This window comes from Mesoplodon bidens (genome assembly GCF_964165515.1).
Source record: "Mesoplodon bidens genome assembly, chromosome: X".
Lineage (NCBI taxonomy): Eukaryota > Metazoa > Chordata > Mammalia > Artiodactyla > Ziphiidae > Mesoplodon > Mesoplodon bidens.
Window position 1 is genome coordinate 115,104,759 of NC_138163.1, and position 24,776 is coordinate 115,129,534.

The window sequence follows — 24,776 nt, forward strand, 5'->3', positions numbered from 1 at the left end:
CCGAAAGTTAACTTGCCCATGGAATTATTTTGGGAAAAAAAAATCCTGATTTAGATTGGAACCCAGGCATTTAATTAAACAGTTCTTGAAGGAATGAATGTTGGTTTATTGGCTTTTGGAAATTTTGCTCTTTCAAGAATAGCTTTCTGCCCCCCCAATACTATGAAGAGATACACCATTCAGGAAACTTGCTAAAATCAGAATAGTGTAAACTTTTAAACATTTTATTGCATTAGAAAGTTTTAGCTCTGGAAGGAACCACAGAGTTCTCTAGTGTTGGAAACAGGATCATAACTGACATCACCTCACTCTAACCCAGACTCTTTCCACTATATGGTACTACCTCCCATAATTTATAAAATCTTCTCCTTCTCATGTTTTGGACATGTGAGTTGTTTCTAGCATTGTGCTGTGACAGATAACACTGCAAAGGGACAGCATAATGACAACTGCCTCCCTGCCAGCCACCTCCTCTCTCAGATGAATACTTAGGACACACACCCTCCTCGAGAAGACCAGGGAGTTTTTCCCTTGCACTTTGTCTCCTTCCCTTCTGCCCCCCTTCTCTTATTTATTTATTTATTCATTTATTCTATAGTTCTCTTCGTTTTTCTGTGTGTATCTTCTGTTAGCATCAGTCTTCTAAGCTGCCTTGGTATTCTTACTTATTTTTCACATTATAGTACTTTTTTGTAGATTCTAACTTTAAAATATTTTGCTATGTGTTTTATGAATGAATTGCCAGACTATACAAGCTTTTTAAAAACACTTCGGTTGACCCTATATGAAGAAAATGTTTTGTGCTGAATTTAAAAGAAAATCATATCGTTAGAATTATTGTGAAAAAATAACAGCGGTTATAGCTCATTAGGATTATTACATATTAATTTGAGAATAATGAATGTAATGATTTTCTAACAAAAGAGTTACATTTTAAATTATTTTGTGAATAAGCTGAAAGCCCTGAAATCATTACTTATATAAGGGGTTTACAATTAAGACTAAAAGCACATTTAGCTGAGTTATTTACAATGGAATATACTCCTTAAACACAAACCTAATTCAGCTTTTGTTTATTCAATAATTTGAAAAGTCCTTATTAATCATCTTCTACTCTGTGTTAAATAATGCAGAATTACTGATAAAACCAAAATAAATGAGTCAAAGTCTTACTTCAAGTAACTCAGAGGCCATTGTGAAAGAGTGTCAATATATTCAAACAACCAAACCAACACATAGGAAACAAAGTATCAGGAAGCAATCTGACCTCTAGGGAAGAAGGGACCGTCCTGATCTAGGAGGCAAGCATTGGCTGACTGGAGGTATGCATTTGTGAGTTGGCCTTTGAATGACAGGTAGACTTTGAACAGGCAGAGATCTGGTGGGGTGCATAGCAGATGGAGAAACAGTATAGACAGAGGCAGTCAGACAGGGAAGTGGGAGGTGTGTAGTTTAGAAGTTTCCCTTTGAGTCCTTTTGTGACTTGACAATAAATATCTCTTTACTCAGATGACTCTGTATTAGCAAAATTTGCTTAACTGTGCTACTTGCAGTAAGGCTAGGTAAGCCTAGCTGCCCTAAGAGTAAACTTCATAACTGCACTGATTTAACTTAATTGATGCTCATTTCTCACTCACAAAAGCATGCAATGACAGTCTTTTTGGTCAGGAATCAGCTTTCCCCCATGATGTGATTTAGAGACCTGGCTCCTTCCCTCCCATGGGGCCTTGGGATTCTCTGCATCCAGCAATTGATAAGGGAGGAAAGGCAGGAAGAAAGGATACTCACTGCCTCACTATTCTGGCTCAGAAGTGACCCCTCCTCCTTTCCTTTGCATTCACTGGTGAGAATTAGTCAACTACGTAGAAGCAGTAGGGGCTAGGAGATATAATTCCTGGGTGAGAAGCTGCTTCCCAGCAACAAACAGCTCTATACTATGGAAGTCTGCTCTGCAATACCGACCCACTTAGGAACTTATTTGGCCAAGTGCAGAAACACAAATGAAAACATATCGTAGACTCCTATGGAGGGTAGACTTGGTATGCTTACATTATGGAGCTTCATGTGTATTGATAACTATGACTCCAACAGCTGCAGTCACATGGAAGACTTACCTACTATTCATGGGGCATTGTTAAAACACTCTGTCATTATGCTCTAGTATTCTAGATGTCATAACCAGAAAAAAGTAGCACAAATCAAAAACGCATTCTCAGAGTAAATTTAATTGGAATCAGTGACTAGAGATTATTTGAATGATAAGAAAAATATGTCATTACATGTTTCTAAACTAAAGGAAAAAACAAACAAACAAACAAACAACTTGTAAGTGTTAAGAGGATTCTTATGGATTAGAAATGTAGGGGCTAACTTGAAGTTCTCTGAGATAGGAAAATTCTGCCAATAACAAATTTGTATTTTAGAATTTAATTGTATTTCTCTCTTTCTCTCTCTCTCTCTCTCACACACACACACACACAAAGACACACAGACACACACACAGACACACATACACACACATAGTATCTCTGGTTCTTATTCTCTCTCTCTGGAAAATCACCTTCTCTTAACATCTTTGTTAGCCTTACAGTATTTTGCCCTTTGTACACCTCACATTTTACTCTATATATTGTCCCTGGATAATCCCATTCAAGTACCATATGTGTGCAGATCCCAAATACTTAACACCTTCCAGGCCCATATTTCCAACAGTCTCCTGGACCCTCCAACAGATATCCTGTAGACATTACCAAACCTTAACTGCCACTTCCTGGGTACATAATCTAGTTGCCTATCCCAAACCCATTCCCCATTCCTGCTTCCTTACTATCCTTGATACACTGATATTGTTCACCCTACTCCAGGTTCTCATGTGCTTCATGGGGAAGCTGAGACCCTTCTAAGTCCCAGGGTTGAATCCTGAATGACCTAAGCCAGTCCTCCGTACAGTGGTCTTGGCCCCCTTTCTAGCGATCAGTTTATTCATGGGCAATTTTGGACAATGGGATGTGGGTGAAAATTTGCTTTTGGAGCTTCTGGGAAAGTTGTCCTTGCTCTTATTCAGAGAACACAACACGGGACAATCTTTTTTTCTGTAGACACTAGTGCTTTCACATGATGCCATTTTGGGAAGCTAGCCTAAGAGGTCAAGTCACTTGCTGACAATGTCAGAGAGGAAAGACAAAAGAAAAAGTGTCCTTGAATAGTGTCATTTCAGGTGCTGAATAACCAACCCTGGGCCTGTCTACTTCTAAATTCTTGTTAGAAAATGTAACATATGTCTGTTATTTAAGTCATTACTTACCTGCAGTCAAAGAAAACAAAAACAAAAACAAAAAACATTTTAACGAATAGTTTTCTTCAAACAGGCTCATCTTGAAATCTCTCAAAATTCAAATCTTCCAAACAAGAATTCAGCCCCCACTCCATCAACGTTCACATGTAATTAATCATCTAATTCTTTTGTCCTACCTCCTACATATATCTCAAATCCATTACCTCTTCCTCAAACGCATTCTCTTACCTGTGTTTCAGTCCTTTGTTTTCTGCCATCAAGAACAGTGAGAATCTATCATCAAAGTAAAGGACCACTTTGCTATGTTATTTCCAATCTACACTTTGCATAGCACCAGTCCTGAAAGCATATATAACCTAACTTCACCTAAAACAATAAAGGCAGATCCTATAACTATAGAGCACAGGGCTTCCCTGGTGGCGCAGTGGTTGAGAATCTGCCTGCTAATGCAGGGGACACAGGTTCGTGCCCTGGTCTGGGAGGATCTCACATGCCGTGGAGCAGCTGGTCCTGTGAGCCACAACTACTGAGCCTGCGCATCTGGAGCCTGTGCTCCGCCACAAGAGGCTGAGACAGTGAGAGGCCCGCGCACTGCGATGAAGAGTGGCCCCTGCCTGCCACAACTAGAGAAAGCCCTGGCACAGAAACGAAGACCCAACACAGCCAAAAATAAATAAATAAATTAAAAACAAAAAACAAAAAAAAACTATAGAGCACATTCATTTATACAACTATATAAGTAGCTTGCATAAGTATACAATTGTTTAGTGTAATACTATTTCTTACAAAATGTTTATCAAATGATTTTGTTGAATGAAAAAAAAACACATGAAAAGGCAGGTCAACACTATTGAGTTTATTTACCTCGAAGAGAAATTAGATCAACATAAAATGATCTGATTATATACCCCAAATGGAAAACATCAACAAAACTATTTCATTATATTGGTACTCAGCTTTTTTGCTTTAATCTAATTTTAGCAATGTCATAACCAATCAGTGAACAGTAAATAGCTTAGGACCTTTTTGCTGCCCCCATAACATATTGTTTTAATATTATGTGATATTTTTCACATCTCTGCTACTTCACTCCTTTCCTTCACGTTTGGTGTTGACAACTTTAACAACTTCATTATTTTGAAAGGGTTGTATCATTAACTAGCTCAATAATACCATAGCAACAATATCTAATTAGATACATTCTGTCTTCCAGTTTTATTTTTAATCAGGTATTCATAAAAGTTGATGCATAGAAGAAACATGACATGTTCATGACATCTAGAAGGCATAATTTCCCTGAAAAGTTTAAAATGTATTTTTACTTTTAAAAAAGACGACATATGTTTCAATGTCTTTCTTTCATCCTTTGACAGAGCAAACCTCAATTTTAAAAAAAGCTCAGCATGTGCTTTGTGATCCTAACTGAAGTACTGAAAACCAAAAATTCTAAACAAAGATTAGAAATTACAAGACTTAGAGAAAAGACTTAGAGAATTAGGCATGGGAGAGAAATAGCATTTATATTTGTGTTTAGAGTACGTTTCAAGGTTTAGTGAATAAAGCAAATGTGTTCCTCAAAAGACAGCAGTATGTAAACAGAGGATAGTTATCTAATGGAACATTAGCAATAAGTGCTCATTAAAAGTTCCAAAGTTTCTTTTGTTGACACCAGAACAAAGCAGTGACTACAGACGATACTTTTATATTTAAAATACCTCTTAAATGTTAATTTGCACTTGTAAAAATTTCGCTGGTAAACACACTGCACTGCATCATTTGAAACAAAGTCTATAATATTCATAATAAATCTTGGATGCTGATTCCAGGAGGTCCTGGTTGATATACTGGAGTGAAACTCAATGCTAAACCCAACAGATGATTAAGAAATATATTGGAAGATCTTCTAGTTAAGGCATAGAGTAAGCTACCACTCTACATCTTAGGTAGAATTCATAACATGTCTTTAATTTGCATACTCATGTTGAACTGTCCATTTACAATTCATTGGATTTTTTAAGTCCTCCAGATGGAACAACAGATGCTAACATAATGACTAAAAGCTTTGGTCAAGCATTTTAAGAAGTGAAAGCATTAAATCCTCTTATGATGTAAAAGTCATATGTTTTGACATGAATTAAACCAACTCCATTTCCATGCAGTTTTCTCAAAGGTAGTTTTAAAAATTCTTCTAAATATGTATTATACAATATCCACATTGATTGCAAATTAAGAGTTACCTTTTGATCTCATCATCAAGAAAGAGCCTTCAACACTACAGGAAAAACCAGTGAAAACCCTAGAACATACTTAGTGGACATTTTCACAGTACAAAAATAAGAAAAGTGCTTTCAAATAGTCAAAACCTTTTGAAAATAACATCTGTCATTTAAAAATCTTATTATGTAATTATTAAACTGTCATATCAAAACCTAATGTTTTGATTTTCTTAATTGCTTCCTGATTTTTAAACTATAAAATATCTTTGAAAAATATGAGTAATAAAAATGAACATAATGCAAAATCACTAGACTCTCAGTGACCTTCTGCCAGCTTGTCTATGCCTAAACCTATCTGAGGTGGGGATCTATCGTATTTTAGAAACCTGCAAGGAGGACAGTACCAGCAATCTCTCCCAGTATTGAGCAATGAGTTTTTCAGGAACCAATGTCAAATGTTAACCTCACAGAGCTATAAATTTAATCTCCTTACTTGAGATGAAGATGAAGATGAAATCTAGAGAAAGTAAACATACTGCCATGTACACAGTAGACAATTGTTTAAAAAGTATCTAAATCATGATGAAACCTATTACTTATATTTTTAATGCTGTAAATGCAAGTTGCTCTATTATTCTGAATTCTCCCAATTCTTAACATCTTATTATATCACATCATAGGTTTTTAAAAATCCAAATAATAGTAATAAGTAGTAGTCTCAGTCTATTTAACCTTTTCTTTTTTCTCCATCTGTAATCATTAGTGTGCTTTTTTCCCACAGTTCTTCACAAGTTCTTACTGTCCTTCTTAATTTAACGTCTAGGAAAGAAGAAATATAAACCTGGGACTCCATTAAGAATAATACACAAAGTTAGGGGCTTCCCTGGTGGCACATTGGTTAAGAATCTGCCTGCCAATGCAGGGGACACGGGCTCGAGCCCTGGTCTGGGAGGATCCCACGTGCCGAAGAGCAACTAAGCCCATGCGCCACAACTACTGAGCCTGCACTCTAGAGCCCACAAGCCACAACTACTGAAGCCCACGCGCCTAGAGCCCATGCTCCACGAGAGAAGCCACTGCAATGAGAAGCCTGCGCACCACAACGAAGAGTAGCCCCCACTCGCCGCAACTAGAGAAAGCCCACGTGCAGCAACGAAGACCCAAAGCAGCCAAAAATAAAATAAATTTATTAAAAAAAAAGAATACACAGAGTATGATAGGAAATTGGCTTGTGGTTTTCATTTTTTCCTTAGTCCTGAATACATTAAGCTGACAGAGATCAGTTTGTTAACAAAAAATTCTGTAGTGAAGTAGCAGCATGATCATACTGCTTTTGCAATGATTCAACTGCAGACTCTATGTGTTACTGTTCATTTTGAAAAATAAGATAATAGGAATTTATTCAAACTAATAGTGGAATGATGTAATATCATTAAGTCCAGTAGTAACCTACTGCTTAAACAAATCAACTTGGCTTTATTTATACCAAGTAATAAATTTCTTGCCACTAAGTAGCAACAATAAAATTAAGAATATAGGAGCCATGTATAAAATAGGTTTGAAAATTCTCTAAGAGAAAAAAACCATATATATACACATATGTGTATGAAGATATAGGTATCACACTAAAATGTCTAATTAATTTACTGAACCACTTATCTTACCCAATATCACATAAGTTTTAAACAAGTTTTAGTGTTGACATTATATACCAAGTTTAGTCTTCATATTTTAAAGAGTTTGCATGAAGTGAGGTACTAAATGCAACTTAGCATTGAGGTTATAGTCATCTTTACTCATGGTGCTCAAAGACTTAATTACCATAAAATATGTTGGAATATTTCATCAAGATTCTAGATCCTATTATGTTACATTTTACGCCTAACAGTTTTACTTTTAGGTATGCAGTCATCTATCCTCACCAGGGATGCATGATCCTAGAGTCCATTTTCAATCTCAGATTTAATGAGATGGAGATGATGGAGAATGTTGCGGAACAGAGGTTTCCTTAAGCTTGTCCTACTAACTTTTCCATACCAGAGCTTCCATATTGAAATAGGTCCAATGTTGAATTCTCAGTTAATTTTGCTGACATCAAAATGAAAAGCAGTTAATATTAAGTGCCAACATAATGACTAGAGTTTCATAAGTTTTATGGAAAAATCAATGCCTGTCAAACAGGAGAGCCAACATGAAGTAGGGAAAGGATGCTCTTTTTACAAAAATCTTTGATTTGCTAAGTTTAAAATATACTCCAAAGCAACCAAGATGTCCTTCAGTAGGTGAATGGATAAATAAACTGTGTTACACCCAGACAATGGAATATTATTCAGCACTACAAAGAAATGAGCTTATCAACCAGGAAAAGACATGGAGGAAACTTAAATGCATTTTACTAAGTGAAAGAAGCCAGTCTGAAAAGGCTACATACTGTACGGTTCCAACTATATGACATTGCAGAACAGGCAAAACTATAAACAATAAAAAAGACCAGTAGTTGCCAAGGGTTGAGTGGAAGGAGGAACAGATGAAGCACAGAGTATTTTTAGGGCAGTGAAAATACTCCCTACGATATAATGATAGATATGTCATTATACCTTTGTCCAAGCCCACAGAATGTGCAACACCAAGAGTGAACCCTAAAGTCAACTATAAAAATAATAATAAAATAAAATATAATATACTCCAAACTGTTAAGGATAGTCATTTATGTTAAAATGGACTTCTTTTGTGGTAAACTATACATGACATAAAATTTATTATTTTAATCATTTTAAGTATACAATTTAGTGACATTTGGTACATTCATAATGTTGTGCAACCACCACTGCTATCCATTTCCATAACTTTTTCATCATCCCAAGCTGAACCTCCATACCCTTAAACAATAACTCCCTGTTCCTCCCTCTCCCAGACATTGTAACCACTATTCTACTTTCTGTCTCTATAAATTTACTTATTTTAGGTATCTCATATAAGTGGAATCATACTCAAATGGGTTTTTGAAAGATGACCCACGAAGGAACCAGTTTTGTAAAAAAGAAGTGATACTAAAAAGTTATAGCTAAAAAGTTATATATATATATATACACACACACATATAATATTTGCATATAAATATATATACATGTATATATAATCAGATCAAATGCAGAAATGCAAGAAATGCATACATTCATTATTTACACCACTTCTAGACACTGGACTTCACTTGTTAATAGACTGCATAGAAATAAGATATTTTGAGATGTCTTCACACATATAAAAAATTACTTAGTGAACAATGAATATTAATCAGTGATTTGTATTGATGATAATCAGTGTCCAACGTCTCCTGTATTGGACAGCACAGTTCCAGACATTTGCCCGTTTCTCTAATTAGCTTAACTAATCATTCTATCAAAGAGTATTTATTGGACAGCTCTTCCATTCTCACAATTGAGTTTGTTAGAATGAGTGTTAAGAGAATCGGAAGCAGTAGAGGGCAAATAAAAGAATGGAACTTCATTAGAAATGATAATGATGATTCATATTGAAAATTATAAATTCATGCCCACAATGTACTTTGAGTTTCCTCCTTTGTAAAATGTAGATAATAATGCCCATAAATTATTTTGCACAGTGCCTCCATATAGCTAGCAGTCAAAGTAAAAGTAACTGTTCTCTAACAAGGAGGGAGGTATGAATTCAGTTACTGGTCTGCAAGCCTAGAAGCTCTAACACCTGGGTCAGGCAAGGAGGTTGACTGGTGACAGGAATACTGAACCATTCTAAGAGGCAAGCAGTCCATGGGATTGCACTGGTAGGACTATCATAATGAACACATTCTAAGCACTGAGAAATCCAAAGCTATCAAAAGCAACAAGAAATTCAAGGCTAGGTCTTGCTGATGAACTATATCAGGCAACACAGTAACACCAAAATCAAGGCCACAAAATTCAATCGAATCAAAAGGCACAGAGGTCTGGGGTAAGGAGTACTGCTGACCAAGCACTCTTCTTAAGATGTTCGCTCTCACACAGCACCAAAAATGGCAACATTCATTTAGGTTTTTAAAATATCACTCATCATCTTAAGCAGAGCTAATTTATATAGCCTGTATCTATGGACTCTAGTACCTGACATTCTTAGGGGTGTAATATAGGGTTTTTTTTTTTTTTAATGCTGTCTTGTCCCAGGCCCACTTGAGGTCCTGGATGGAGGTCAGTCAGTTCCCCTTCTCAAGCAGTCGATTAATGTACCTCAACCACTTCCCTTATTTGGCTCTCACCCTGGAAGGCAGGCACCAAGCACTAGGGACAGCTCCTATGTCCCTGAGTCCGTGAAATTATTCAAATTAGCCAATCGGCAGGGATCCCTCAAAATCCAGCTAACCCCACTCCACTTGTCATACATCAGCTACTCCCTACAGCTGAAGCTTGCTGTTACCCCATCCCTGGGTACAACCCCCTGCGTGCCCCTGCCTGGCAGCCTTCTCTCAGTTGGATCTGTAAGTAACAGAGTTCTGCCTTTCCTTTTATCTCAACTCAGTGTGTTGTGTCTCGCCACCAAAAGAATGTTTAAATCTTATAAAACAAGGGTCCTAGTCTACTTTGTATTTTGTCCTCAGACACTTTTTTGTGGCCAATCATGTTCTTTTTCTTCCTGAAACCCTCAGTGGGGTTTCATCCATGGGAATATTATGCAATATGTGTTGAGGTTCTATTCCTCTACACGTTTTGCTTTACATTGCTCTTGGATAGTACCAGCCTGGTACCATTTTTATGTAAATTTTTTGACTTAAGGGCTTTCAGGCCAGACAAGTGGTGTAAATTCAAATGCCCAAACACACAAGGCTATGGATTAATAGCCTTGTTTTAAATAAATGAAGAGCTAATGCCAGGACAGGCAAACTGCCTTGTCTTCTAGTGTCAGCGGTCATATTTTCCTTTTCCTTTTCATGGCAGCCCATTTAGAATCCTTGGTTTATATGGGAACTTCAGTTCCAACTGCCTACCCTTTGAGGGTCCAAGTCCTAGTCTCATCTCGCCATGTAACTAATAAAACCAAAGCACTTGGTTGCTGATAATTACAATCCCAACACTCATCTGCTGCCGACCCACCCCCTGACCCCATGGTGTGCTCGGAGTCAGGTTCTTTTTTTTTTTTGCAGTACGCGGGCCTCTCACTGTTGTGGCCTCTCCCGTTGCGGAGCACAGGCTCCAGACGCGCAGGCTCAGCGGCCATGGCTCACGGGCCTAGCCGCTCCGCGGCATGTGGGATCTTCCCGGACCGGGGCACGAACCTGTGTCCCCTGCATCGGCAGGCGGACCCTCAACCACTGTGCCACCAGGGAAGCCCTCAGGTTCTTTTAACTGCTCTAGTTAAAAGTTCCTTCTTTCCTTTTGACCCCTGAGATGGTGTGTGTATGTGTGTGTGATATTTTTTAAAAAATTTTATTGGGGTATAGTTGATTTAAAATGTTGTGTTAGTTTCAGGTGTACAGCAATATAATCTGTTATACATATACATATATCCACTCTTTTTAAGATTCTTTTCCCATATAGGCCCCTGAGATTTTTAAAAAACTCTCTTGCAAGCTCATCTAATCATTTAAAAGGCCTATCTATTCTATTTTATCCAGCATTTCTAGGTGTTTCAAAGCAGGGAAGGGGGGTACCTATTCAACCACATTTTCAGAAATGGATATCTATTACTTTTTAAGTTCAAAGCATCATATGAAGTGGATAATGAAAAAAAATGAGTATTTTTAAGTTCAATTTACAAAATCTAGAAGGAAATCAGGTACTTTTTAGCAAGTACTTGAAAAGTTTTTTAAAGGGTGAGTAAATTGAGGTTATGTAGATTGGATGAGTCATTATAAATAAGAACTTAGAACAGATCCTGGCACAGAACAAATAGTATTAACTACTTTCATTACTAATACTTATTATTATTGCTTATATTGATGGAAATCATCTAAATGAATAATGCCTTGTTTCCACTATGGCTAGAAATGGCACATCCCAACCTTGCTATTGATATAGTCTAAAATGTATACATTTTTGCTTAAGATAAAAACATCATGCTTTTAATTAAGTTATCACATCTTGATATTAAATGACATTAATCAAATACTGCTTGATTAATACATTTTGGATAACTCACTCAATATACTGAAAGATTAAACAATAATTTAAGTGGTGAAAAATAAAGGCATTCTAGAACAAACAAAAACAGGGAATTTATCACCACCAGACCTTTACTGCAAGAAATGTTAACATAAGTGATTCAGGCAGAAGGAGAATATATATGTCAGAAATGTGAATCAGCATAAAGAAGATAAGTGTCAGAGAATAAGTAAATGAGGGTAAAATAAAATATTTTATTTACCTTATTAAAAATTGATCTAAAAGATAACTATTTGTCTAAAGTAATAATAAGAATTTCTTGGATAACTCTGTGCTTCCACTGCAGGGGGCACAAGTTCGATCCCTGGTCAGGGAACTAAGATCCCGCAAACCACTGCGGCACGGCCAAAAATAAATAAATAAATAAAATTTTAAAAGTTAAAAAAAAAGAATTTATTGGACATTATAACATACAGGTAAGTGAAATGAATGACAGCAATGTTATAAGGGATGAGAGGGAAGAACTGAGAATACTTTGTAATAAGATACCTGCGCTACACACAAAGTAGCATAGTGTTTTACGAAGGTGGGCCGAGATTGGTTTTTAAAAAAAGTATTGAAATATCCACGGCAACCACTAAAATTGTTTTAAAAGAATTAAAATTGATAATAAGAAAGGAGAGACAAAGTAGAACCATATAAATTGTTCAATTAAAACTAGAGAAAGCAGAAGAGAGAGGGAAAACAAAGAATAAGTTCAATGAACTGAAAACACTGACAAACTTATTAATCCAACAATTTCAATAATCCTTTTATTTATTTTAACTTTTTGTTTTTGGCCACTGACAAATACATTAGTCCAACAATTTCAAAAATCACTTTATTTTTTTTAGCTTTTTTTTTTTTGGCCATGTTATGTGGCTTGTGGGATTCCCTGACCAGGGACTCAATCCAGGTCCCCAGCAGTGGAAGCGTGGAGTCCTAACCACTGGACCGCCAGGGAATTCCCTCAATAATCACTTTAAATGTAAGTGGTCTAACTACATCAGTTAAAACATAGAGAAAGTCTAAGTGGATGAAAAAAATTAAGATCGAACCATGTTGTCTGCAAGGAACCCACTTTAAAAATAAAGAACCAGATAGGTTAAAAGTGAAGGGATGAAGGAAGATATACCACACTAACACTAATCAAAAGAAAGCTAGGTATATTAATTTCAGACAATGCTGAGTTCAGAACAAGGAAAATATGAATAAAGAGGGATATTACCTAATGACAAAGAGATCAATTCTCCAAGAAGACATAATAACCCGAAACACATCCCACCTAACAAGAGAGCATTAAAACTGTGAGGTAAAAACTTAGAGAACTGAAAGGATAAACAGAAACATCCACTACTATTTTTGGAAATTTTAACACTCTACTTTCAGTAATTGAAATATCAAGCAAGCAGAAAATCAGTAAGGATACAGGTGATTTGAAAAACACTGTAAGTAAACGTGATTTAATTGACATTTATATAATTCACCATCTGACAACAGCAAAATATACATTCCTCTCAAGCTCTCATGGGACATTCACCATGAAAGATCACATTCTGGGTCATAAAATACACTTTAACAATATTTAAAAAATAGAAATCACACAAAGTGTGTGCTCAGATCACTGAAAATAAACTAGAAGTCAATAGGAGAAAAATAGCTGGGAAAATCACCACATGTCTAGAAATTAACACATTTCTAAATAACACATGGGTCAAAGAATACTTCACAAGAGAAATTTTAAAATATTATGAACTATATGAAAACATAACTTATAAAACTTGTGGGATGCAGCAAAAGTAGTGTTTAGAAGAAATTTATAGAATTAAGTCTATGTTTTAGGGAAAAAGAAAACTCTAAAATAAAACCCTAAACCTCTGCTCTGTGAAAATCATTGTTAAGGAAAATCAAAAGAAAAGTTCCAGGATGGGAGAAAATATTCACAAAACGTGCATCTGATGAGAGAGTTGTATCAAAAGTATACAAATAATTCTTAAAACTGAGCAATGGAAAAACAAACATCCCATTTAAAAAGGGGGCTATATATCTGAACAGACAGATCAAAGAAGATATACAAAATGCAAATAGCATATAAAAAGATGGTCAAGGGGCTTCCCTGGTGGCGCAGTGGTTGACAGTCTGCCTGCCGATGCAGGGGACATGGGTTCATGCCCTGGTCCGGGAAAATCCCACATGCCGCGGAGTGGCTGGGCCCATGAGCCATGGCCGCTGAGCCTGCGCATCTGGAGCCTGTGCTCCGCAACAGGAGAGGCCACAACAGTGAGAGGCCCGCATACCGCAAAAAAAAAAAAAAAAAAAAAAAAAGATGGTCAAAATAATTTATAATTAGGGAATTGGCAATTGAAAATCAGTGAGATACCACTACAGAACTATTGGAATGTTAAAATTCAAACAACAGAATTGGTGGAAGGATACAGATCACTAGAATTCTTCATTCATTGTTGATGGAAATGCAAAATGGTACAGCTACTTTAGAAGACAGTTTGGCAGCTTCTCACAAAACTAAATATGATCTTACCATATACTCTAAAAATTATATTCCTAGGTATTTTTTCAACTAATTTGAAAACTTATATCAACAGAAAGACCTGCACAATAATGTATATAATAGCTTTATTCATAATCTCCAAAAACTGGAAGCACCCAAGACGTACCATTCAAAAGATGAATGGACAAACTATGGTACAGCCACACAGTGGAATATCATTCAGTAATAGAAGGAAATGAGGAGCTATCATGAATGAGCCTTAAAGACACTATGCTAAATGAAATAAACCATACACAAAAAGACAAATATTATATAATTCCACTTATTTGAGGTACCTAGAATGGTCTAATTTATAGATACAGAAAATAGAGGGGTGGTTGCCAGGGATTGGTGGGAGAAGGGAATGGGGAGTTATGGTTTAATGGGTACAGAGTTTCGGTTTGGAAAGATGAAAAAGTTCTAGAGGTAGATGGTGGTTATCATTGCACACAATGTGAATGCAGTTAATGCCAGTGAAATGTATACCTAAAACTGGCTAAAACGGTAAATTTTTTTAGTTATATTTTACAACAAAAACACAAAAGATTCTCTGAGCCCAACATCGAGAAATCTACTTAACCAGCTGCCTTCAGGACTCAGAAACTGGGCTTATATTCTGCTCCAATCATTAACCTTTGTTTTTCTTGTGTTTCTATAGAAACGTCTCTTAATAAATCCCTGATGGCTTGCACCATACAGGCTTAACTTTGGGAGCTCACCTGAAAAACTGCCTCACGACATAAGACAACTCCTTAACTGAACTAACCTATTCTCAGGACTAAGAATGGTTCATTGTGATATGAAGCCATCTACCAACTCAGATTCTAGACTGTAAAACTTATTGGGGAAGTTTCAAAGGTGGGAATAAAGGGTAGCAGAATGTGCCACCCCAAAATATGCCTCTTTGATATAAAGATTATTTTGAGCTGGTTATTTTGAGAAACTGCAGACACAGGAGAAGCTCTGAAAATAAACTAAGAGTTACCCTTTTGTAAGGGGAATTTACACTTATAAAAAAATCTTCATTTATGTAAGGGTGTCTCCCTTTCTGTACCAGGAAGAGAAAAATGACTAAATCTCCAGAAACTCTTACCAATGGAGAAGGCATTTAGATTTAGATTTAGACGTACCCTTGTTTACTGTGCTTTTCCTGGTAACCCCCCATAACTGGCCTTTCTCCCCCTCCCCCAACCAAAAAAAATCTTTTGTCTTTAGCTGAAGATGATATTTACGGGAGTGGCTTTGGCCATCTTGGTGAGGTACTAAGTTTCCCTGGGTACCTTCCAGGTACATGTGACATATACATGTTAATAAACTTCTGTTTGTTTCTCTCTTGTTAATCTGTCTTTTATTACAGGGGATCTTAGCCAAGAACTCCGAAGGGTAGACAGAAAATTATTTTTCCTCCCCTACAAACCTTAATATATGCAAAATTTTAAAGACATTATTTAGGAGGATGGAAGATCTCCGGAGGGAATGCAGAATGTGATAAAACAACCTAACTATCAATATATTACAACCTCACTGAAGGGGATGGGAGGAAAAGATGCTGACCTAAGTAACTTTGGAAATGGGTGGAATCTATAAGACTAAAGTCAAAAGAAACTGTATATAAGCAATATACTCGTCTATAAAGTTGTTTCTCATAGGAGTACAGGTCAACAACTTTGATCCCATTGCACACCTATTTGGAAATAAACAATTAAGGGGGCTTCCCTGGTGACGCAGTGGTTGAGAATCTGCCTGCCGATGCAGGGGACACGGGTTCAAGCCCTGGTCTGGGAGGATCCCACATGCCGCGGAGCAACTAGGCCCGAGAGCCATGGCCACTGAGCCTGCGCATCCGGAGCCCGTGCTCTGCAACAAGAGAGGCTGCGATAGTGAGACGCCCGCGCACCGTGATGAAGAGTGGCCCCCGCTTGCCACAACTAGAGAAAGCCCTCGCACAGAAACGAAGACCCAACACAGCAAAAATAAATTAATTAATTAACAAAAAAACAATTAAGGAAATAGATGGCAGATGGTGGTAACCAGGTTTCTCACTATTGGACAGGAGGTTACACATAAGCCAAAGGAAGAGGCCAGAATGATCCCTATGGTAATGGATTAGAGTTAGAGACATAAGTATGAACTCATGTTTAGTTCAATATAGATACGAATGGTTACATACAGAAATATTTCTAGATATGTGTATATATACCTGGGTTAGTATACTCATATTTCCTTGCTCTGTCAACTGACAGGTCTTAGAAGCAACTATACTTGATTAGCAATGAGTACTCCCAATGCCCAGATCTTAGTTTCTAGCACCATTCTCCAACAAAAGGAAAAAGGACTCTTCGGAAGAAACAGCTGACTGCAGGGCTAGGGCAGGAAATACATAAGATGATCCTGGAGCACCTTGTAGGGTCTGAAAATAAATACATACACATACACATACACACACACACACACACACACACACACACCCCTAAAAGCGCTCCAAAGGGCCAAAGTTGGAACAATTTGAACAAAATAAATAAGGTGATGGTAGATACAAACCAAAGTATAAAAGAAATATTCATGAGTCCATACTGATATAGACAATGATTGAATAAGTACATAAATGTAGGAAAATAGATATATGTCCCATGCAGAAGAATTCCAAATAATTTAAGCATATACTCTGACTTCAAAGAGGTAGGGGCATAACTCCTCACTCCTTAAGTGTGGACTACAGATAGTGACTTCCTTCCAAAGAGGACAGTAGGGAAAGCTGTAAAAAAGAGTAAGTTTACAGTGGCAAAATCTGACCAAGAAGTGACTAATACTACCAAGTGATGAATGTCAACATCAACAGTGACGCCGTGTTGATAGTACAATATGTTGTGATTTTTACCTCTATGGTCTTCCAGGAATACATAACTCAAGTCTAATCATAAGAAAAACATCAAACAAATCACATGAAGGACATTCTACAAAATAAGTACTTGTTAAAATTGTCAAGTTATCAAAAACAAGGGAAGTCAGTAACAGTAACAACTAAAGAAGCCTAAGGAAACAAAACAACTCAGTGTTATGTGCTATCCTAAATGGGATCCTGGAACAGAAAAAGGACATTAGGTAAAAATTAAGGAAATCTGAATAAAATATGGACTTTAGTTAATAATAATATAGCAATATTAGTTCATTAATTGTAACCAGTGTACCATACTAATGTTAGATGTTAATAATAGGGGAAACTGGGTGTGGGGAATACGGGATCTCTCCCTATTATCCTTTTTATTTTTTCTGTAAATGTAAAACTATTCTAAAGTAAAATGTTTATTAAAAAAAGAGATATTGCCCTTGACTCTGAAAAATTCATGTTCTTGTGAAAAACCAGGAGTGGCAACAAATAGTTATAATGCAGTGTGGTAGAGGTAACATTTTAGCAGTGCCTCGAAGAAAGAGTAAGAGTCAGCTCTGTGACAACGTGGAAGAAAAAACATTCCAGAGGGAGCACACCAGGAGTAAGGGTTAAGAGGGAGGATATTTGGAGAAGAACAGTAAAACAGTGTGGCTGAGACGTAGAGAAGAGGGTAGAGGCTACAAACGATGCTGAAACATCTTATGTTTAATTTTTAAAAAATGTTTAAAGTATACCAAAAGCGTCAAGCAGATTTATTGTTTCTTTCACCGTGGCTTCCCTGGTGGCGCAGTTGTTACGAATCTGACTGCCAATGCAGGGGACATGGGTTCGAGCCCTGGTCCAGGAAGATTCCACATGCCACAGAGCAACTAAACCTGTGCGCCAGAACTACTGAGCCTGCGCTCTAGAGTCTGTGAGCCACAACTACTGAACACGTGTGCCACAACTACTGAAGCCCACGCACCTAGAGCCCGTGCTCCGCAACAAGAGAAGCCACCACAATGAGAAGCCCACACACCGCAAGCAAGAGTAGCCCCCGCTTGCCACAACTAGAGAAAGCCTGCACACAACAACGAAGACCCAATGCAGACAAAGAGGTATCACCTCACGCCAGTCAGAATGGCCATTATAAAAAAATCCAGAAACAATAAATACTGGAAAGGGTGTGGTGAAAAGGGAACCCTCCTGCACTGTTGGTGGGAATGTAAATTGATACAACCACTATGGAAAACAGTATGGGGGTTCCTTAAAAAACTAAAAATAAAACTACCATATGACCCAGCAACCCCACTACTGGGCATATACCCTGAGAATACCATAATTCAAAAAGAGACATGTACCACAATGTTCATTGCAGCACTATTTACAACAGCCAGGACATGGAAGCAACTTAAGTGTCCACTGACAGATGAATGGATAAAGAAGATGTGGCACGTATACACAATGGAATATTACTGAGCCATAAAAAGAAATGAAATTGAGTTATTTGTAGTGAGGTGGATGGACATAGAGTCTGACATACACAGTGAAGTAAGTGAGAAAGAGAAAAACAAATACCGTATGTTAACACATATATATGGAATCTAAAAAAAAATGGTACTGATGAACCTAGTTGCAGGGCAGGAATAAAGATGTAGACATAGAGAATGGACTTGAGGACACGGGGTGGGAAGGGGAAGCTGGGGCAAAGTGAGAGTAGCATCAACATGTATACACTACCAAATATAAAATAGTTGGCTGGTGGGAAGCAGCAGCATAGCACAGGGAGATCAGCTCAGTGCTTTGTGATGATCTAGAGGGGTGGGATAGGGAGGGTGGGAGGGAGGCTCAAGAGGGAGGGGACATGGGGACATATGTATGCATATGGCTGATTCACTTTGTTGTACAACAGAAATTAACACAGTATTGTGGAGCAATTATACTCCAATAAAGATCTATTAAAAAATGTTTAAAGTATACCAAAAGTGCCAAGCAGGTTTATTGTTTCTTTCACTGTGATCTGTTTTCCTGAACCACTACTTCAGTTAGTAGACACATATACTTTTAATAAACCAAAGATCTCCCATAAAAGCTTACAATATGGCCTGTATGATGCCACTTTATTTATCCAGAAATTTTCTTTTCTCTTCACGTATTGGACTCTTTTTTGTTTTATTTTAAAGAAACATTCTAACACACTTCAAAATATATATTATAAGCTAAGGCAGATCCACTAAAACTAAATGATATCATGCTTTGCATAAGATTTACATTAAGTATAATATGACCATGATATGCAGAAAACCAAGATACAAAGCAGGGATTAATTATTGCTCAGAGAAAATGCCCACCTTCGTTGCTTTACTGAGAGTTTAACTTGGGTTCTAAGAATTGCTCTTTAATTTGGCCACAGCCAAAGTAAATGAGCTATAGTGTAACACTATTTAAAGCAATGTTATGCATAAATATATCTTGTCAACAGACTTCTTGTTAAAACCTAAAATGCATTTTAATACATATTATTTTTAACTATGGGATATGCAGCTCTATGACTCAACCAAAATTTCATATACAATCAAATTTTGCTTTATACTTTATTTCCCCAAATCAATGTCACAGGTAGAGCTACTTAAGTTACAGGTATTCATAATATTCAGCTGAATGTAAACTTTCATTAAAACTTTCACTAACTTCTTTTTGGATATCAAGAAATAATTATTCCTCCTTTTTGAATAAAGAAAAGGAGATATTTTTTGGAGAAAATGAATGTACAAAAATATAATAGCCCTGGGTAGCATTTACGAGAAAACAATTCTATTACTGATTGTACAAAATAGCCTCACTTACATGATTTTACCATTTAGGACCGTTTCCAGTCTCTAGGAGACTGTTTTCCAATCACCTCTTACTAGACAGTGTTTTAGTAACCTAGTGTTTCTAGAAAGGGGAAAGATGTGCTTACCAAGAATTAGCTCTACACTCCAAAGAATAAAGACTAGAAGTTCATTCTATTTTCTTTACAGAATAGATATTTTTTCATTATCTTTTAATTCCTTTGTCTCAGTAGCTACTCCCTGAAAAGCTACTTCAGTATAGATTAAGAGCAAAAAAGAAGTAATAAAATATTCAATATTATTGTAAAGAAAACCCAAGTACAGATAGTTATGTTTTTCACTGTTCCATTAAACAGGGAGGTAAAGTGATAAAAGTGTTAATTTTCTATACGAAGACCTATTATACACAACAAAGCTGAAAACAAAACTAGTGCAAATCATACATGTGTACATCATAGGTACATAATACATAATTAAATGTGTGTTTACTATTCAAGTGTACCATGTATTGCTATTGTCAGTTATTTACTGGGTCTAAGATCTATCAAAGGCATTACCAAAGAGTATCTTACTTATTTAACTAAATTTCCTTTCAATCTGAATAATTACTATCCATCAAATGAATTTCATGAAATCAGATCTTGTTTATAAGTCAAACTATATCATATCATAATTTCAAGATTTCAAGATGATTATTGTAAGATGAAGGTGACTACCACAAAACAATTTTCATATACAGGAAAACTATTTTAAGTGAATCAATGAACAAATGGAAATCTCTTTAAAGTATCTGATATCCTTTTCTTACTTTTATATATATGTTTCATAAAAATGATTGTACAGGGACTTCCCTGGTGGTCCAGAGGTTAAGACTCCACGCTTCCACTGCAGGGGATGTGGGTTCGATCCCTGGTCAGGGAATTAAGATCCCACTTGCCATGCAGTAGGACAAAAATTAAAAAAAAAGATTGTACAAAGAATGTCACCAAGAAGAATCTCTTTTAATAAGATGAGAATAATGTCTTTAACTGCCTAAAGCATTGATCTTGATTCCCCTCCTTTTTTGTGTTGGAACCACTTTGAGAGAAGTATTCAATAACATAAAACAGGGAATGAATACAATATTTAACATGACATCATTTAACATGACAAAAACGACGCATATTTGGATATAATTCTATGTTTTGCAAGTTGATTTCATACATATTAGCTTGCCTCATTCAATTCTTGCAAAAATGCTATGAAATAAACAAGGCAAACTTTACCATCATCATTTTATACACAAGGAAAGTGATATTTTGAAGGCTGTGGTGATTAAAATAAAGTCATGTGACTAGTGAGCTGTAGATTTCTGATTACAGACAGTGTTCTGAACCTTGTTCTCATGCCCTTCTACCTTAGCAACCAGGTATGGGAATGAGTCCATGCAATGCATCTCACATAATTATTCAATTATTGTATCTGAAATTTTGTTATATTCAAGTTCATGAGAACACGTATATCAGGTTCATAGAGTGATAAATGGAAAAAAAAGTAACTTTTCTAATTTGGAGCAAGACAGGAAGACAGAGGTAGATTTCATATATTCCATTTCAACATTCTAGGAAGTGTTTCCAAAAATTATACCGCTACAAAATATAAGCATAATTTTCTGAAACTGTAAACTCATTATTTCAAGTACTTTCTAAAGCTAACATTTCTATAATCCCCTAAGCCTATTTTCTTTAAACTTTCAAATGCATTTCAGGGCAACATGATTTCAAAGCAAGGAGGAATAAATTTCACCTATAGGAATCCACTTAGCAATTGGTTAAGCACTTCCTTCATTGCAAAGATTTGAAAAAAAATCAATATGCAGCACAAAAAATGAAACTTAAAATGTTAGTTTCATTACTTGCAAATGAAATATTGAAGACTGTACTTACCTGTAACAGTTAGTTCAGTAGTTCTTCTCACAACAAAGCCTCCATATTTTAATTCACACGTATAATTTCCAATGTCGTCTTCTCTGACTTCTCTTATAAGCAGGGTATCTCTTTTGAATACAATACTTGGCCTCCATGTTTTTGTCCTACATTCCTACGTAAAGAACACAAAATTTTTATAGTACATATAGTTACTTAAAGTATTTAAAATAACTAAACTAAAAGCCTCTAAAGTTAGATTTTAAAAGAGCTAGAGTTGTGAATTAATGCTAATGATTTTCAAAACTTCTCCACATCTCTGGGAAATCAGGTACCTCAATTTGAAAAAAGCACTTTTAGCAAGAGTCACTTTATTAACGTCTAACTCTAGTGTCTCTAAATCAGATATGTACTGATTTATTAGATATAAGAAAATGACATTTATTAAGATTACTCCTGACATCATTTTTAGAAGCAAATAGTCTGCACTTGATGATTATGAAATTAACTACTTTGATACTGATAATATAAAATATCAAATGAATTTTTTAGTGGAAAGCAGAAAAACTAATTCTATAGAGAAAAAAGCTTTAGTTCAATATTTTAAATCTTTTAAGGCTGCATTTAGAAATAATTCAATCTTTTCATAGCATATATATTCTACAGTCCATGGAAAAAATGGCCATTATTTATATGCCAGGTCTTTATAGTCTCACAGTCTAACAAATTATGGTCTCTGCCTTAAGCTTTGGATTATAATGATGTTGGCTCAGGAGATTTCTGTTTTTGCTAAACAGAAGTCCATTTTCTCTAGCCAGATTCGAAATCAGTGGAATGAGGATAAAATAACTTTAAACCTTTTAACATTATTCAGAGGTAATATTATTTTGTTAAAAATTTATTGCCAAATCAAATTTATGCAGACCATTATTTTGATTATGTGTCTCAATGCCTGTGTATAATTGGGGGACAATTATCTGGTTATTTCAGTCCAAAATATACACTTAATATCCTCATATTAGTTGCATAAACTGTCATAGTTGCATAAATTATACACTAAATGTATGCAATACATAGTCCCTTGACTATGGAAAAATAATCTGAATTGTTACAAGACTTTTAAATTCCACATATACTGCATCTCCACCCATCACTTTACTAATTGTGGTCTTTATAGCGTAAGGTCACAGTGACTAGGGAGATGGTGGAAGTATGACTAAAGGACCAATATGAGGCCAGCCATTTAAAAAACTGAGTGTGTGACTCTGTGTGTGTGTGTGTGTGTGTGTGTGTGTGTGCGGCCTCTAACGTTTCAGCAAATTTTGAGATATATTTGCAAAAAGTGAGGAAAAGTGCATGACTCTTAAGATCAACTTATTGGCAAACAACAAAGAAATTGCATATTTAGAAGCTGAATGTACACATATGAGTACTAGAAAAATATTTGTACTTGAAGACCTTGGGTCAAACTCCCCTAATACCTCTCCCCTTTGAGGAAATCATCAGGGCTTGCTTAGAATCCTCCTGTGGAAAGCAGGCAAACCACAGAAAATTCGGGTAAGAAATATATAATTTAAAAACTTAAAAAGTAAATAAAGCTCACATGCACAGAAACAGAAATAGTGGGGCTAATATTTAAGGGCTATTTAACACCGTCTAATACAGAAATCCAAGGGAAAAGTAGAAAAATATTTCAACAGTTCCCTTGATGTTCTGAACACTCCATTGTTTATTGTCAAGAATCAAAAGCAAGTCATTCAAAGAAGGGCATTACTAATTTTGGAAAAATCCTTTAAAAATTGTTAAAGATGTACTTCCTGTTTCATTTCTAACAAGTTTTGAATTCGTTATCAGTCCTGAGGGCTCATATTCTGTATACTGACATTTGTGAATCTAGTTACTAAAAGATCCAGCTTCCTAAATTCCTATTTCCAGTTAGTTGGACAAAGCAAAAGTTTACACTAGGTATCTTTAAATCATGGAAAACATATTCCAGACAAATGTTCATAGCATCTATATTGTATTTTCTTGGGTATGTTCAATAACAAAAGCATCTTTTAGATATAAATAAGTTGAAGAACATGTTCAAATCGTGAAATTCAGTCAAAGTCAATGATGTGACAGGAAGAACAGTGCCTGATTATTCTGCTTAAGCCTAAAGTTGCTTCTGGTTTTTGAAAAGAAGTTAATCTAACACTATTTTTATAATCGTATACATTTTCATCAGATTTTTAAAAACATGCATGCTTTTATACAAAAGGGATTAGGATATGCACAAAGATACTTCCATTAGACAGAATATTTCAATAAAACTAGTGTACCATTTTATCACAGAAGCAAGTCAATCCTTTTTCTCCTTGTTTGGGGACATTTTGGACTGCTTATATGAAGAGTCTGAAATGAATGCTTAATGCATTTTAGTTCCTGAAATTATCAACACAGATTACAATAGACTTGATAGGATTATCAGCATAAACTACATATAAACATTAACACAATAGCTTATTACAATGTACTAACAATACAAATATTGACTAGGTTTATCAAAGCCCCTGGATTAAAAACTTATAATGACCAGCACAACTTGCTGTAGTGTCTTAGGAAGGCAGAACTGAACTATATAACACCTATTTAAATGTTTTTATCCAACTTGCCCTAGAACAAGGTACACATTAATCTATTTAAAAGTGATAAAATAATTCATAGTCCATACCTTATACCATAGGATTTCAGGTTCTCTGGATGGTAGTAAAAAATCTTCTATGTCACGGCACGAAATTTCCTTGCTTTTGCTAAGTTCAGCTTTATCAAAGTACTTCATCTTGGAATTGTAGCACAGTCCAGTGTCATTTTCACCCACTGTCAGTGAGATGGATACTTTCATACAGTAAGTGGAGTTTCTGTAATGAAGCAGAATAAATATGGTGGCCTGGTGTGAACAAAAAGCAACTGCTGTCAAGG

General features: G+C 35.9%; 1 protein-coding gene across 1 annotated transcript in view; it reads right to left on the minus strand.

The window, feature by feature from the left end:
- Positions 1–24,776, minus strand: part of IL1RAPL1 (interleukin 1 receptor accessory protein like 1) — a gene marked incomplete at both ends in the record, with an annotated part of 1,089,842 nt that overhangs the window by 501,696 nt on the left and 563,370 nt on the right. The window contains 2 exons of the mRNA XM_081223323.1: positions 21,837–21,990; positions 24,529–24,715. Of these exons, the coding sequence (XP_081079449.1) occupies positions 21,837–21,990; positions 24,529–24,715 (341 nt within the window). The remainder of the gene's footprint in view (positions 1–21,836; positions 21,991–24,528; positions 24,716–24,776) is intronic.